The sequence below is a fragment of the Hyla sarda genome, chromosome 11 (assembly GCF_029499605.1).
Source record: "Hyla sarda isolate aHylSar1 chromosome 11, aHylSar1.hap1, whole genome shotgun sequence".
In the NCBI taxonomy this organism is placed as follows: Eukaryota; Metazoa; Chordata; class Amphibia; order Anura; family Hylidae; genus Hyla; species Hyla sarda.
Window position 1 is genome coordinate 79269492 of NC_079199.1, and position 15541 is coordinate 79285032.

Genomic DNA, 15541 nt, shown 5'->3' on the forward strand with positions numbered 1-15541 from the left:
GGGCCAGTAACAATGGTCCTCACCCACCCTGGTAATGTCAGGCTGTTGCTGTTTGGTTGGTATCTGGCTGAGAATGAAAATATGGTGAACTGCACACGTTTTTTTTTTTTTTCCCATCTTGGTAATTATTTTTGACAAACAACGTGTGTGTCACCATTTTTTCAGTCTCTGCCAGATAGCAAACAAACAGCAAGAGCCTGACATTACCAGAGTGGACGAGGACCATTGTTACTGGCCCTCCCCAGACTAAAAAAACACCAGCCTGTTAACAACTAGGCCCAGGATCACCATTTTGGACGCTCTGGGCCTGTTGGTACCGGCTCTTCCCGGTACCTCGTTTTAGGTTGTGAACTTGATAATAATTGGAGGTTACCGCTTCCTGGTTATTTATTTTTTGGCACAAACGCTAATCCCTGCGTTTGTAATGGACTACATCTATATGATTGGTTCAATTACTAAACCGTATAATATAACTTAATAAAAAAAAATTTATAAAATTTTAGAGAAATAAGCACTCCCCTCCATTTTATTGTTTTTATACCAAAATAAAGGAGAGCCAGCTACATAGGCAACAGAATGCAAAATTGTATTCCTCACAATTAATGAATCTGAAAATAAAACATAATTTAATTGTGTAACATGGTATTCAAAATACATATTAACAGGGTAGAGGTGGCGCTATATGGTGTGGTTCACATATATCAGGTATCCTGCATAGGTGGTCTCACCCTAAATATTGACACAACTGATTGAATAACTTATGAAAACTTGGCATAAATTGTATTGACTCATGCGTCCATTGTTTCTTGCCAACGGACAGGTGAAAGCAGAAAGTTGTGTTACCCTGTCATAAGCCCTCCATCATGTCCACCCATCTGGCATTAACCTCCCTGGCGGTATGATTCTTTCTGGAAATTTGTACCAAAAGTGGTACAATTTTTTGCACTGAATCTCACATCTCCCCCCCGCCCATTTCACATCTCCCCCATCACATTCCCCCTCCCTTGTCACATTCCCCCTCTCCCTTGTCACATCCCCCCTGTCACATTCTTCCCCCCTTGTCACATTCCCCCCTTGTCACATTCCCCCCCTTGTCACATCCCCCCTTGTCACATTCCCCCCCTTGTCACATCCCCCCTGTCACATTCCCCCCCTTGTCACATCCCCCCTTGTCACATTCCCCCCCTGTCACATTCCCCCCCTTGTCACATTCCCCCCCTTGTCACATTCCCCCCTTGTCACATTCCCCCCTTGTCACATTCCCCCCTGTCACATTCCCCCCCTGTCACATTCCCCCCCCTTGTCACATTCCCCCCCCCCCTTGTCACATTCTCCCCCTTCATGTTACATTCCCCACCCCCTGTCAAATCCCCCCTTGTCACATCCCCCCCTTCATGTCACATTCCCCCTCCCCTGTCACATTCCCCCCTCTTGTCACATTCCCCCCCCCCCCTTGTCACATTCCCCCTCCCCTGTCACATTCCCCCCTCTTGTCACATCCCCCCCCCTTGTCACATTCCCCCCTGTCACATTCCCCCCCCCCCCTTCATGTCACATTCCCCCCCCCCTTGTCACATCCCCCCCTCTGTCACATTCCCCCCTTTGTCACATTCTTCCTATCCCCCCCTTGTCACCTTGTTCTGCAGCAGGATACACTGGGTTTGCCGGGCAGTTTTCAAACCTAGTGTATTTGCTGCAGAACAAGCCCTTTCCCCTTCAGCCAATCACAGGCTTTACACCACTGCGGCCTGTGATTGGCTGAAAAGTGAAAGGTCCTGTAAGATGAATAGAGCAGGGACCAGAGCGCACGGAGGGGAACGGCATCTGCAGGGACCGGGATTAGGTGAGCAAAAGTTTTTTTTATTTTACTACTTTTTCCTTTTACATTTAGCTCAGTGTTTTTCTGACAGGGTACCTCCAGCTGTTGTGAAACTACTACTCCCAGCATGCCTGGACCGCCTTTGGCTGTTCGGGCATGCTGAGAGTTGTAGTTTTGCAACAGCTGGAGGCCCCCTGGTAGGGAAACACTGACTTTTAGTATTTTTCTTTACCTGCTCTGGCCGGCCCCCGCAACGCGAGCCAACCAGAGCAGATAATCGCAAGTTTTCCCGGGGGGCCGCATCGCTATATCGCATTGCTTTTGCGATATATCGTGCAGCCCGGCCGGGAACTCTGTAATTCTACCCCGAGCGTGACTCGGGGTTACCGATTCTGGCAGGGAAAATTAACCCCGAGTCACGCTCGGGAATACCGCTCAGGAGGTTAAATTTAGATTCTTGATGAATGTGAACTGTCAAAAAGAAAAGATTGGTATCAGTTCTTGCATGATTTTACCCGCAAATCACGCCAGAGGGAAACTTTGCAGGACATCAATTTTGAGGCAGGATGGTTGGACATCTGAGAGGGCACCTGACAGGGTAACACATCTTTATGCGTTACCCTGTCCACTGTCTTGAAAAAATGGACACCAGATGCTATACTACTTATAATAAGTGGTCATCTGTTGTGGCGTCAATTGTGTCAATATTTATGCTTTAACCTATGTTCACTAGAGATGAGCGAACTTACAGTAAATTCGATTCGTCACGAACTTCTCGGCTCGGCAGTTGATGGATTTCCCGCATAAATTAGTTCAGCTTTCAGGTGCTCCAGTGGGCTGGAAAAGGTGGATACAGTCCTAGAAGACTCTTTCCTAGGACTGTATCCACCTTTTCCAGCCCACCGGAGCACCTGAAGGCTGAACTAATTTACGCAGGAAAAGACATAAACTGCCGAGCTGAGAAGTTTGTGACGAATCGAATTTACTGTAAGTTCGCTCATCTCTAATGTTCACCATAAGGTGTCTATGCATTCAATTTGGAACAAGTTGTGATACATAGATCAAAACCATAATTAGGAAAATGATGTATTGGTCTGTATGTCAATGTGACATTTTCCTTTTCATTTTTCAGAAGACTCATCTACAGCTATCTTATTTGTGTTTATTGTTGACTACTCTACAGAACAGCTATACAGGTTGGCATTTAATAATACATACATAATTGTATTATGTAATATAAACTAAATGTACATAAACATTTTTTTTTGTTATAATCAATGTCTTAGCATTACATGTAGCTGGCACGGACATCACTGTGCCAATGTAGTCGAAATAAAACGTAAAAATGAGTTTAGTAGCTGTGCTGGAGTCCCTCTATTTTCTGCCCAATATACCCTGTCGTCACAGCCCTGCTGTATGAGTGATATCTAGTGGGGTGGGGGTGAGTACTGAGTTATTCAGGGGCGCACTGCTTTACTTGAGTCCTCCGCTGTGGAACTCTTTTACCCTTGCAGTGCTGTTACAATATTAACCAAGTTTCAAGCGGAATGAAGGTTTGCCAGTATGTGCCTCTTGCTGGAAAATGCAGATGGTGGTGTTATTGGACTAGGTTCAGGGACCAATGCCACGATTTGGCTGGACAGCGGTGATGTTGTGATCAGTGGAGCGTGCTCTCAGTTCTCAAGTGAGACGGTAATGGCTTTGTAATTGCGTGCACTACTATGTGTATAATATTTTGGTATTGGTGTGTGCAGTCCTAGGCTACACACATTTATGGAAGCCACATCCCCATTTTCAAAAGCGATTAGTAGGGTTAACTTGTGATAAGTTGTCATTTGTTGTGTTATAAATTTTGTCTATTTAGGCTTAGTTCACCTATGGTGTCTATGTGTTACATTTTTTAAAAGCTGGGCAACATAGATCAAAAATCTAAGTAATAAAATGATGTTTAGTTCTGTGTGTCAATGTGACATTATCCTTTTTTGATTTTTTTCAGAAGACTCATCAACAGCTCTTTTCTTTTGCTTTATTGTCTACTACTTATCAGAGCCGCTTTTCAGGTTTGCATAAAAATTTTACATAAAGTTATGTAATACATAAATATAGTGTGGGTGATTTTAGAACAACTTGTCCTTATGTGAAGCTGAAGAGTGTCCCATGGCAACCGTTCAGATCGCTTCTTTCATCAAAAAAGCTATATGATTGTTTGCTTTGGGCAACCCAACAACCTTTAGATACATAAATGTATTTCCTCTTCATGCCACACAGAGGTAATAAAGGGGCAATGAAATAGTAGGGTGAAAATTAGTAGTAGACATAGTGGCGGATCAAGGTGAAATAATATGGCACAGTGGTTAAAATCATATGGGGGGGTGGTTTTAGTAGATTACTAAAAAGCTCTCAGATATTCTACTGTATTTAAGGGTTTTATAGTTAATTACAATCTTCATTTAGTACATGACACTACTCTATAATTTATAAAGATTTTTTTAGCCTCTATTCACAATAGGAAACATCTTCCACTAATGGACACTATTTTATTCCACATGATTCTGCACCATTCTTAGATTATAGTGGATACTATCTTATGCCTCAGTTCAATAATGTAATGCTCCCGCACTATCACAAAGGCTCAAAAGAAACACAAGCCATGATTCAACTCAAACGATAATAATTTGAAAAGATTTGTGTTCATCTTGTAAAAATATTTGAGTTAAAACAGGACACACTAAAGCAGTGTTTCACAATCAGTGTGCCACAATCTGTTGCAAAAGTAAAACTCCCAGCAATCTCAGACATACAGAGGGTACACATACATGACAGCCAATGAAGTTTTGCAACAACCGGAGTAACCATATTTTGGATAAACAGTAATAGTTTAGTCTTGAGAAGAGACGTTTAAGGGGGGATATGATAAATGTATATAAGTATATTAATGGCCCATACAAAAAATATGGAGAAAAACTGTTCCAGGTTAAACCCCCCCAAAGGACGAGGGGGCACTCCCTCCGTCTGGAGAAGAAAAAGTTTAGTCTCAAGGGGCGACACGCCTTCTTTACCATGAGAACTGTGAACTTATGGAACAGTCTACCTCAGGAACTGGTCACAGCAGGAACAATTAACAGCTTTAAAACAGGATTAGATACATTCCTGGAACAAAATAAGATTAATGCTTATGAAGAAATATAAAATCTCAACCCTTCCCCAATATCGCGCCTTAATCACCCCTTAATTCCCTGGTTGAACTTGATGGACATATGTCTTTTTTCGACCGTACTAACTATGTAACTATGTAACTATGTAACTATGTAATAAGTACAGGCCAAGTAAAAAAATAAAAATTATTTAGAAAGCTTTGTAAAATTTTGGAAGGAGTTACATTACTGTACTAGTGAACTAACATATTAATCTTGTATTTATTATTTGAATGGTGCTTTTTCAATAAATATTATTTTTCAAATGTTCTCCTAGAAAATAGAAACATAATGTAATTTTAATATTTTTTTATAGACATATTTAGTATTTATTTTAAAATCCATTATTCCATTTTCTTCTTTAGAAAATGCCGGGCTGCATTGTCAACGGTTGCAAGTCAAGGAGCGTAAAAGGCGACCATAATATCATCATGCATTCCTTCCCAAGAGAGAGGGATCGTATCATGGCATGGCTATTGGCTACAGATCAAGAGTTTCCCAAAATTGATGAACTGGTTGACCACATTCATCTCTCTAAAACGAACAATTATCGGCTCTGCTCAGCCCATTTTAAAACTACTGACTATACCTTTAATCCAAATACAGGAAAACAGAGGCTCACCCCCTTTGCCGTTCCTAGTATTTTCCCTACACGGGATATACAAGTTCAAGCTGCCGAGGCAGTTGAGGCTGAAATCCTGAATCCTCAAAAGAGGAAAAGATTGGATGAAGACGTAGCTTCAACCAATGGTTTAAAGCCAGGGGAAATGTGCCCAACCTGCCGAAATATTGTACCTCATGTTAACCCAACTGAAACGGAGCCACAAGCCTCAGAGATAACGAAAAAGGAAGCAGCAACTATATTTGACAGGAATTGGGGAACCGGAAATCAGTGTATACAAGTAAAACCTACAACTTTCTCTATAAAAATACAATGCAGAAGACTGGTTAGAAAAAAAATCTTGAGAAAAAAAAAATCAAGACAAAGCTTGGTATTTGGAAACCTGCCTTCGGAGCCATTGCAAGGTGCCAGTGTAATATTTTCGACTCCGAAAAAAAATATAGGACCAACTGGATCAGCAACTCTTAACAGTGTACCTGAGTTTCAAGAAAGTTGTAGAGCTAGACACGAACTACTACCTGCCACGCTTTTATCCAAATTGACAATTTGACCCTGAAGTCACTGTTATTGTGGAGGAATCTACTCTGCATGCCCCTATATCTGTTTTAGAAGTAGATAAAAGTTTATCAACAATCACAACTCCAGTCTCAACAAATGAAAGTAGTTCAAGTGATGATGAGGGAGACTCAGTTCATTCAGATGATGAAGACTACGAAGAAGAGGACAGTCAGCATGTGCTGAGTGAAAAATTTGGAAATGTAAATGTACCACATCATGAAGAAAGAAAATTCATAGTTTATGAAAGCTGTTTGGACACATTACTATACAAGATGCCTTGTACCTCTAATCCACCCTGCAACAAAAAAATACTAAGAGTGTATAAAAAAACAAAGGGATCATATATTTCAGTCTTTGCTGAATGCGAGGCCAAACATTTAAAACGCATATGGCAGAGCCAGCCCCGATTGGGAAAGAAACCATTTGGAAATTTACAGTTAGCTACTGCTATCATTACTAGTGGAAACACTTACATCAAAATCCAACAGTTCCTAAAAATATTTAATATTTTGGGAATTAGCCAGGCTACTTACTACCGTATCCAAAAAATATATATATTTCCTGCAATTGAAAATTCTTGGACAATTAATCAAAAATTAGAAATGGAAAAAATATCACAACATGCAGTATGTGTTGCTGGAGATGGACAATGTGATTCACCCGGGCACAGTGCAAAATATTGTATATACACATTGATGGATGTAGAAACTAACAAAATATTGAATTTCAACATTCAACAAATCGGTATTGGTTTATCCTCTGTTGCCCTTGAAAAAATAGCGTGCAAGAATGCCTTGGAATTTCTACTGCAAAATAAAGTGGACATAGACATCGTTTGCACTGACCGGCACGTATCCATCAAAAAAATGCTGCGTGAGGAATATAAAACAATTGGTCACCAGTTTGATGTCTGGCACTTAGCTAAATCTATTGGAAAAAAGCTACTTGCCGTCAGCAAAAAAAAACAAAAAACTGCCAAGATTTAGCAGAATGGATAGGACCAATTAAAAATCATTTATGGTGGAGTTCTAATACTTGTGAATGCAATCCAGATGAACTTGTAAACAGATGGAACTCTGTCTTGTACCATGTCACCAACGTTCATTTTTGGAAGGATGATAATGGTCAGGAATCATCTTGTCATCATGACCAACTCCCTGAGGACATTCAGTCCACCCGAAAATGGTTAAAAAAACAAAGTGCCTGTTATGTTGAACTTGGAAAAATTGTCATGGATACAAGACTACAAAAAGACCTTAGACATCTTAGCAACTTTTGTCACACTGGAGATCTGGAAGTGTTTCATAGTTCACTAACAAAATACAGGCCTAAAAGACTTCATTTTAGTACAGACGGGGTGTGTGCTCGAACACAGCTTGCTGCTCTTGACCATAATTATAATGTGAATAGAGTGCAAGCAGTTGTTACAAGAGAGACTGAAACTAGCGGACCTTTAGGCACACCGAGGTACAATCTTGCCTATTCAAAAGAGTGGTTTGTACGATCAGTGTATGAGCCAACCACTCAGGAATTCGTCTCGAAAATCATGCAGGATGTAATGGGACTTGCCGATGGAAACATTTCCATAGACTGGACCTCTCGCCGGTCAACAATGCCTTCTAATATAGCACCAATTGAAAAACCAGACAAGCAATCAATGGTTGAAAAACACCACTCAAGATTTTAATTTTTTACTTGTTTGTTATGTGCTATATACTTGTTTATGTGCTATATTGTTTAACATGCATATTCATGTATATTTTCATGAGTAAAAAATACTTTTTTTTATTAATGGTTTATTATTATAGTGTTGTTTATTTAAAAATATTATTACTACTTGTTTTTGTGAAATGTTTTCATTACAGAAAGTAAATTTTAATCATCAATTGTTAAAAAAAAAACGTAAATCAAAAATATTCAGTTTCAAAGGAACTAATATTTTTTTTATATGCCATATAAGACTACCTTTAAACAAGGTAAAATTTTATAGAAAACCGGGGGTTATCTCATACGCCAGGTGCTGCAGCTGGCCGAGATACAAGGAGTATGGATTATCTATTTTTCAGTTGGTATGTATTTAAAATTTCTGCTTTATATAGCAACTGACAAATAATATCTTCTCTACTTTGAATTGTTGCCATCTTGACTATTTATTCCACACACAATTCTTCACTGTTAAACATGCAAAACAAACACATTAGGATCCGCAATTATTTTACGTGGGCAACAGAGGGGTGTAGATGAGTGTACATGGGTAACAGAGGGGTGTACATGGGTGACAGAGGGGTGTAGAGGAGTGTATATGGTTTATAGAGGGGTGTAGAGGAGTGTACATGGTTTATAGAGGGGTGTAGAGGAGTGTACATGGTTTATAGAGGGGTGTAGAGGAGTGTACATGGTTTATAGAGGGGTGTAGAGGAGTGTACATGGGTAACAGAGGGGTGTAATTGGGTAACAGGGGTGTAGAGGAGTGTACATGGGTGACAGATGTGAATAGGGGGTAGACATGATTGATGGGGAGGGGGAACATGTGTGACAGTGAGGACAGGAGGATGAACATGGTGACACGGGTGTGGACGGGGGGTTGACAGTTGGGGTGGGTAGAGGGTGGACCTGGGTGACACCGCAGTGACGGTGGCACCGCAGGTATTACAGCTTCTTCACCATGGCTCCATTTTTGCCTCACTGGGCCGCAAGGGGGAGTGGGACACTGTGCGCAGTTCGCACGCAGGCTTCCCTTCCACCCTGCGCCGTCAGTCATCAGCGAGCATGCCAGGGCTGGAAATAAAAAAATAAAAAAATCAACGGAAAAATAAACTCCAACAATGGGAAGTGTCAAATGGAATAGCAGTGTGCCGAGGGACCACGTTTGGGAAATGACTGGTGTAGACAGATTAAAATAGACAAAATAAAATAACCACCATAAAAATTTAAATAACTAATTAATATAATATAAATAACAAGATAAATAAACATAAAAAAATTGTAAACAATAAAAATGCAATGTAAAACTGTAGTAACATGAAAAGTGCAGAAAGTAAGTGTCATAGTGAATCAAACATCAGCAGCCATGCCACTTGCTGGGTATTCATCAGGCCAGTGGAATCCAATATATTGCCCGTCAGGATCTGGAAATTCAGACCTAATAAAATTGACGACACATGATGGTATTGGCTTTCGTCGTTTAGGCCCAAGGATTCCATGCGCAAAACAAGAGTAGGATCTATAAGCGGACTTGCGAATAACCCTACAAATAAAATAAGATTAAAATAGTGTAAAAATTATGAATAATTTACAGATATGTGGATTTAGATTAAAATTTCACAAACGTGGGGGAAGACTTATAAAGACCTACATCATGTTGTTACACTTACATGAGTTCATAAGGCTGTGGTGGAGCTAAAACCATGTGCTACCGTATCCCTGCTGTATGGTAAATCATTTCAATGAGCCGACCGGAGTGATCCTCAGTGAGGTTGGCTCATTTTTGTCCCGTATGCACTTTCAACCTAAAAAGGTGAAGTAAAACCATGGTCGACTATGGCTTTAGGTCTGTGGAAAAAGCGCATAGAGGGCAAAAATGAGCCAACCATAATCGGCATTTCACTCCGGTCGGCTCATAGAAAGGAATTAACATACGGCTGCATATGGCAGGGATACGTGATCCCCCGGTTTTATCTCCCCCAGCCGTATACGCTAAAGTTTGTGTAAATGTACTTTGAGATTGGTAAATTATTTGCACACAAAAAAATAAATAAAAAATAAAATGAATTGTAATAGCAACTGCAATTATGTTCATGTAAACACAGAGAAATGCTGATATGCACATTTTTAATTTTTCAAGTTTTATGAAAAGGTCAAAAAAAGAGAGTAATATTTAAAAACATTAAAAAAAATGTTTCTAAAAAAGATATAAAAATTAATTTACAATACAATATTATTACCTATTGCGATTTTTTTAACAATTCTTTGGCACTTATCCATCCACTGAACTTTTTTCTTTAAATCTCAAGTTGACTAACTCCTCGTGTTGTAGAATACAAGTTAGTCCTTTATCAAAGTGGGGATTAAGAATATTCTCCTCCTGGCAGCAGATGCTCTCATCTCTTGTTGGCATAATTTTGCAATTTTGGCACTTGCACCAATGTGTATTCCCAATTCTTGGATCATTATAGTTCAATGTGGTTCAATGTGGATAAATGTAAAGTTATGCATCTGGGTACTAATAACCTGCATGCGTCGTATGTCTTAGGGGGGATTAAACTGGCAGAGTCACTGGTAGAGAAGGATCTGGGTGTACTTGTAGATCACAGACTACAGAATAGCATGCAATGTCAGGCTGCTGCTTCCAAAGCCGGCAGGATATTGTCATGTATCAAAAGAGGCATGGACTCAAGGGACAGGGACATAATACTCCCCCTTTATAAAGCATTGGTACGGCCTCACCTGGAATATGCTGTTTAGTTTTGGGCACCTGTCCATAAAAGGGACACTGCGGAGTTGGAAAGGGTGCAGAGACGCACGACTAAACTAATATGGGGCATGGATCATCTTAGCTATGAGGAGCGATTAAAGGAGTTACAATTGTTTAGTCTTGAGAAGAGACGTTTAAGGGGGGATATGATAAACGTATATAAGTATATTAATGGCCCATACAAAAAATATGGAGAAAAACTGTTCCAGGTTTAACCCCCCAAAGGACGAGGGGGCACTCCCTCCGTCTGGAGAAGAAAAAGTTTAGTCTCAAGGGGCGACACGCCTTCTTTACCGTGAGGACTGTGAATTTATGGAACGGTCTACCTCAGGAACTGGTCACAGCAGGAACAATTAACAGCTTTAAAACAGGATTAGATACATTCCTGGAACAAAATAACATTAATGCTTATGAAGAAATATAAAATCCCATCCCTTCCCCAATATCGCGCCACACCCCTACCCCTTAATTCCCTGGTTGAACTTGATGGACATATGTCTTTTTTCGACCGTACTAACTATGTAACTATGTAACTATGTCACCTGGGATGTCATTGATGCTTGGCCACTCTGGATCGTTTTGGAAAGAGTGCTCATGTAGCTCGCCATGTAGTTCTGCCTTTTTTCTTAGTCTTTCCAGAAGAGCTTTTCGTTTCTAAAAATGAATACAAAAAGATAAAAAATTGTATACAATAAAAAAATGTAATCCTCTTGAACAATATATTAAATGGACATAGGGGTGTCACAAAAAATTTTGGGGACCACTTACAGTAGCCCTATGGGGGACTGTTTTATCCAAACCCACCAGTTCCTGCTAAAATGTTTGTCCAATGCATCAAGCTACAGACAAAATAGGAAAGTACAGAAATTTAGGAATAAATTAACCCATTAAACATTATCATTTTGGTGAGTCAGAATACCATTGGAGGCTGTGTATGAAGTCAGCCTCCATGGTCTATTGTTGGTGTATAGGAATGAATGGGCTAGATCTATAACATTGAGATTTTTTGCCCATTGAATTCAATGGCCCATTGTGGTCTATGGAGATCCTGTGTCAAATGAAGTAGGAAGCTAAACAGCAGGGTACTGGTAGTAATATGTATGGGAGACCCTGGTGTGGGTTCAATTCCTGGGTTCAGCTCAAGTTGTGTGATTATTCTTTAATTAGGTTTGACAGATATAGGTCAATTGATACTTTGAACCGTGGAAACTAGGTTGATTGGATACCATAAATGGGCAACTAGGTTAATTGAAAAAGGAGGTAATGTGTTGTATTCAATTGACCTAGTTCACAAAAGTTCAAACTAATATGAGTATAATCACAGAACTCTATGGGGGAGATTCATCAAAACCAGTGTAGAGGAAGAGTTGTGCAGTTGCCCATAGCAACCAATTGGATTGCTTCTTTCATTTTTTAAAAGGCCTCTGAAAAATGAAAGAAGCAATCTGATTGGTTGCAATGGGCAACTCAGAAACTTTTCTCTGGACAGGTTTTGATAAATCTCCCTCTATATCAACAGAGGAATTGAACCCACAGCAGGGTCTCCCATACACATTACTAACAGGACACTGCTGTTCAGCTTTCTTACAAGTTTACCACAATATCGCCATAGACCACAATGGGCCCTTGGATTTAAATAGACAAAAAATCACTATGTTATAGATTTATTTATTTATTTTATTTATTTATATAGCGCATACAGATTCCACAGCGCTTACAATTATGGGGTACAAACAAAGACAAGTATCAGACATAAAATTACACAATAACTATTCAAACAAGAGGTGTGGGGATATGTTGAGGATATGTTGAGGCCAATTAGAGACTACTGTAGGCCTGTCTGAAGAGATGTGTTTTTTTTTTTTTAAACTTTCTTTATTGATTTTTCAAAATGTTACAAACTAGCTCCCAACATAGGAGCGAACATAAAGGAACAACAACAGCAGGGTCCTCATCAAAGCATGTAATAAGAGATAAGACATCTCCAATACAATCATAATCCTAATACATGCATCACAATACAAAGCATAATTCGAACGTAGTTAGTCCACGTCTCGAAAAGCCGTCCCTGAGCTTTCAGCCCATTTGGGTAACATGGCAATATGGCTATCAGAAGCTCCACATCTTTTCGCTATCAAGCCCTCCAATACAAAGTTACGATGGACCTCTGCCATAATGGCAGGAAGACTCGGCACAACAGCTGACCTCCAATTCCGAGCAATAGAGGTCCGCACTACCGTTAATATATGGTATATTAAAGTCATAAAGGATGGGGGCACCACTTCCAGGGACAAGAACAGAAGCGCACTCTCTGGTCCCCATGGGAAGGGGCAGTCAATTAATTCGTCCAGCAGTCTTTTAATTTCAGACCAGAGAGGCCTAATAAGGGAACAAGTCCACCAAACATGGAGAAGAGTACCCTGTTCAGAATTACAGCGCCAACAGACTGGGGAAGTGTTGGGGTATATTTTAGCCAGGCGCACGGGTGTATAGTACCAACGGTATAAAAGCTTCCTTGAGGCTTCAAAATGACTAATACATTTAGAATGTTTCTTATGTAAATCGAACACAAAGCTCCACTGCTCGGACGAAAAACTCTGTGCCAAGTCCTCCTCCCACCTGGACGTAAACGTACATGCATCACTACCCTCCACTTCAGTCAACGCCACATAGGGCAGGGAAATGCCTCTCACAAAGGATTGATCATTCATAAAATGTTTCTCATATATAGTGCAAGGCAATGAATCATCCCAGGCGAGAGACTGAAGAAAATGTCTAAGCCTGAGGTACTTATAGAAGTCCCTTTGCGGAACCGAAAACAATTGTACAATGTTGGAGAAGGGCAGCAGGCCATTCACATTACTAATCATTGCTACATTGACAATACCCGCAGCAGTCCAGGGCCTGAAATCTATATCTGAGAGATAATCTCCTATAGCGGTCAGTGGAATATCTTTCACTCTAGGAGGGCACAGGTTCCGGACATGTGTCGATTTACCCCACAGCCTGACAGCAGCCGCAATAGTAGAAAAGATAGAGGAAAGAGCAAAAGTGGGGTTAAAGCGTAGTGCCCAGAGAAAGTTGTGAAGAGTGGAGACATTGAGGATAGCAGCCTCCATCTCTACCCACAGTGGGGACTCAATTTGCCACAACCATTTTTTAATCTGGTCAAGTAGCACTGCATGATAGTACAATTTAAGGTTGGGAACACCCATACCTCCCCTGTGGACCGGACGGTATAATAAATGTGCACTCACCCTGGAATGCTTCCCCGCCCAGATGAATCTCATGAGCAGTTTTTGTAGCTGTGAAAGATAGTAAGCAGGTATGATCACTGGCAGGCATCTAAAGAAATATAGGATCTTAGGAAGCAACATCATCTTAGCAGCAGCAATACGGCCAGCCCAGGACACCGGAAGCAAAGAGTAGTTATCAAGTTCTTTAGTTAGTTGGGATTTCAGAACAGCAAAATTAGTAGCAATCGTCTTTTCAGGCAATGCGGTTAGGACAATGCCCAAATAGGGAATCTGGTCATCTACCCATTTAAAGGGAAATCTAGATTGCAGCCATCCTTGCACATCAGGGGAGATATGTAACGGTAGAATACATGATTTAGTAGTGTTAATTTTATAGTAGCTAACCAAGCCAAAGGCATGTATGATTTCCATCACCGGGCCCAAGGAACTTCGGGACTGGAGAGGCAGATAACCACGTCATCAGCAAATAAGCCGATTCTATGGTCTGTATTCCCTATCCGAACACCCCCTATGTCAGGGGAGGCTCGAATAGCCTGCGCAAACGGCTCCATAACTAAAGTGAAAATGAGAGGGGACAGGGGGCACCCCTGCCTAGTTCCATTGCTAAGGGAAAATCTATCAGAAAGAGTGCCCATGGTATAAATTCTGGCAGACGGGCAAGTATATAAAGCCATTATCGCTGACTCTAAGAGTGGGGGAAAGCCGAATTTGCGCAGCACACATCTCAGATACTCCCAATGTACCCGATCGAAAGCCTTCTCCGCATCCAGGGAAAGGAGCAGGGAAGGCGTCCGACCAGAGTGGGCTGCAGGGATAATATCGAGGAAACGTCTCGTACCATCCACCGTCTGTCGACCCCTGACGAAGCCGACCTGGTCCTTGTGTATTAGTTCCGGCAACACTCTTTTCAACCTAGAGGCAAGAGCCAGGGCGTACAATTTGACATCACTATTCAGAAGAGATATTGGCCTATAATTTGCAGTAATATCCAGCGGTTTACCTGGTTTAGGTATGGTAACAACCAGAGCTTCCAGCATCTCCTCAGGAGGTGAACCGCTTTCTACAATATCATTGAAGGCTCTGGCTAAGAAAGTGGCCACCGATGGGCCGAATCTCTTATAGAATTCATTAGTGATGCCGTCAGGACCAGGTGACTTCGAGGACCTGAGAGAGCGGATGCAATCAAGGATCTCATCAGTAGTAAAAGGAGAACACAAGGCAGAGGCCTGTTCCTGAGACAGAGAGGGAAGAGACACAGAGGACAAAAAGGTAGAAATAGCAGTACGGTCAGGCTGTGCAGTATCAGTGTTGTCCCTAAGGTTGTATAGTTTACTATAGAACTCCGCAAAGCAATTAGCAATTCCCTCCGGATCTGCAACTCTAGATCCATCACCCTTAATAAGAAACGGAATTCTCCCCTTATCCTGGCGTTTTTTGAGTTGTTTAGCCAGCAAGGAACTGGATCTATTACCCTGCCAGTACCATGTCATCTTAAACCTAAGCAGCGCCATCTCATAATTGTGCAGGGAAAGGGAGTGTAGTCTAGCACTAATCAGTGAGATTTCTTCAGCCACCTCTGGAGAATGAGAGGCCTTATTGCGCCTGTGCAAGTCTGCT

At 41.1% G+C, this 15541-nt stretch overlaps 1 protein-coding gene and 1 long non-coding RNA gene across 2 annotated transcripts; one reads left to right on the plus strand and one right to left on the minus strand.

Moving 5' to 3' along the window:
- The first annotated feature begins 1614 nt into the window (after window positions 1-1614).
- LOC130295702 (uncharacterized) lies at window positions 1615-6189 on the plus strand. The gene is made up of 4 exons (XM_056546732.1): window positions 1615-1843; window positions 2952-3015; window positions 3816-3879; window positions 5379-6189. Exons 1-4 carry the CDS (start codon window positions 1783-1785, stop codon window positions 6183-6185), a joined length of 996 nt encoding a protein of 331 aa, XP_056402707.1. The 5' UTR covers window positions 1615-1782; the 3' UTR covers window positions 6186-6189.
- A 2347-nt stretch (window positions 6190-8536) lies between these two features.
- LOC130295707 (uncharacterized) lies at window positions 8537-12051 on the minus strand. The gene is made up of 2 exons (XR_008848963.1): window positions 11210-12051; window positions 8537-9440 (listed from the first exon to the last, which is right to left on the minus strand). It is a non-coding gene; the product is annotated as an uncharacterized LOC130295707 (long non-coding RNA).
- Between the last annotated feature and the right edge of the window lie 3490 nt (window positions 12052-15541).

Coding starts and splice junctions, on each gene's coding strand:
- LOC130295702 (XM_056546732.1), top strand. CDS start 1,783: ATGAATAGAGCAGGGACCAGAGCGCACGGAGGGGAACGGCATCTGCAG. Junction 3,016..3,815: donor TCTACAGAACAGCTATACAG/GTTGGCATTTAA, acceptor GATTTTTTTCAG/AAGACTCATCAACAGCTCTT. Junction 3,880..5,378: donor TTATCAGAGCCGCTTTTCAG/GTTTGCATAAAA, acceptor TTTCTTCTTTAG/AAAATGCCGGGCTGCATTGT.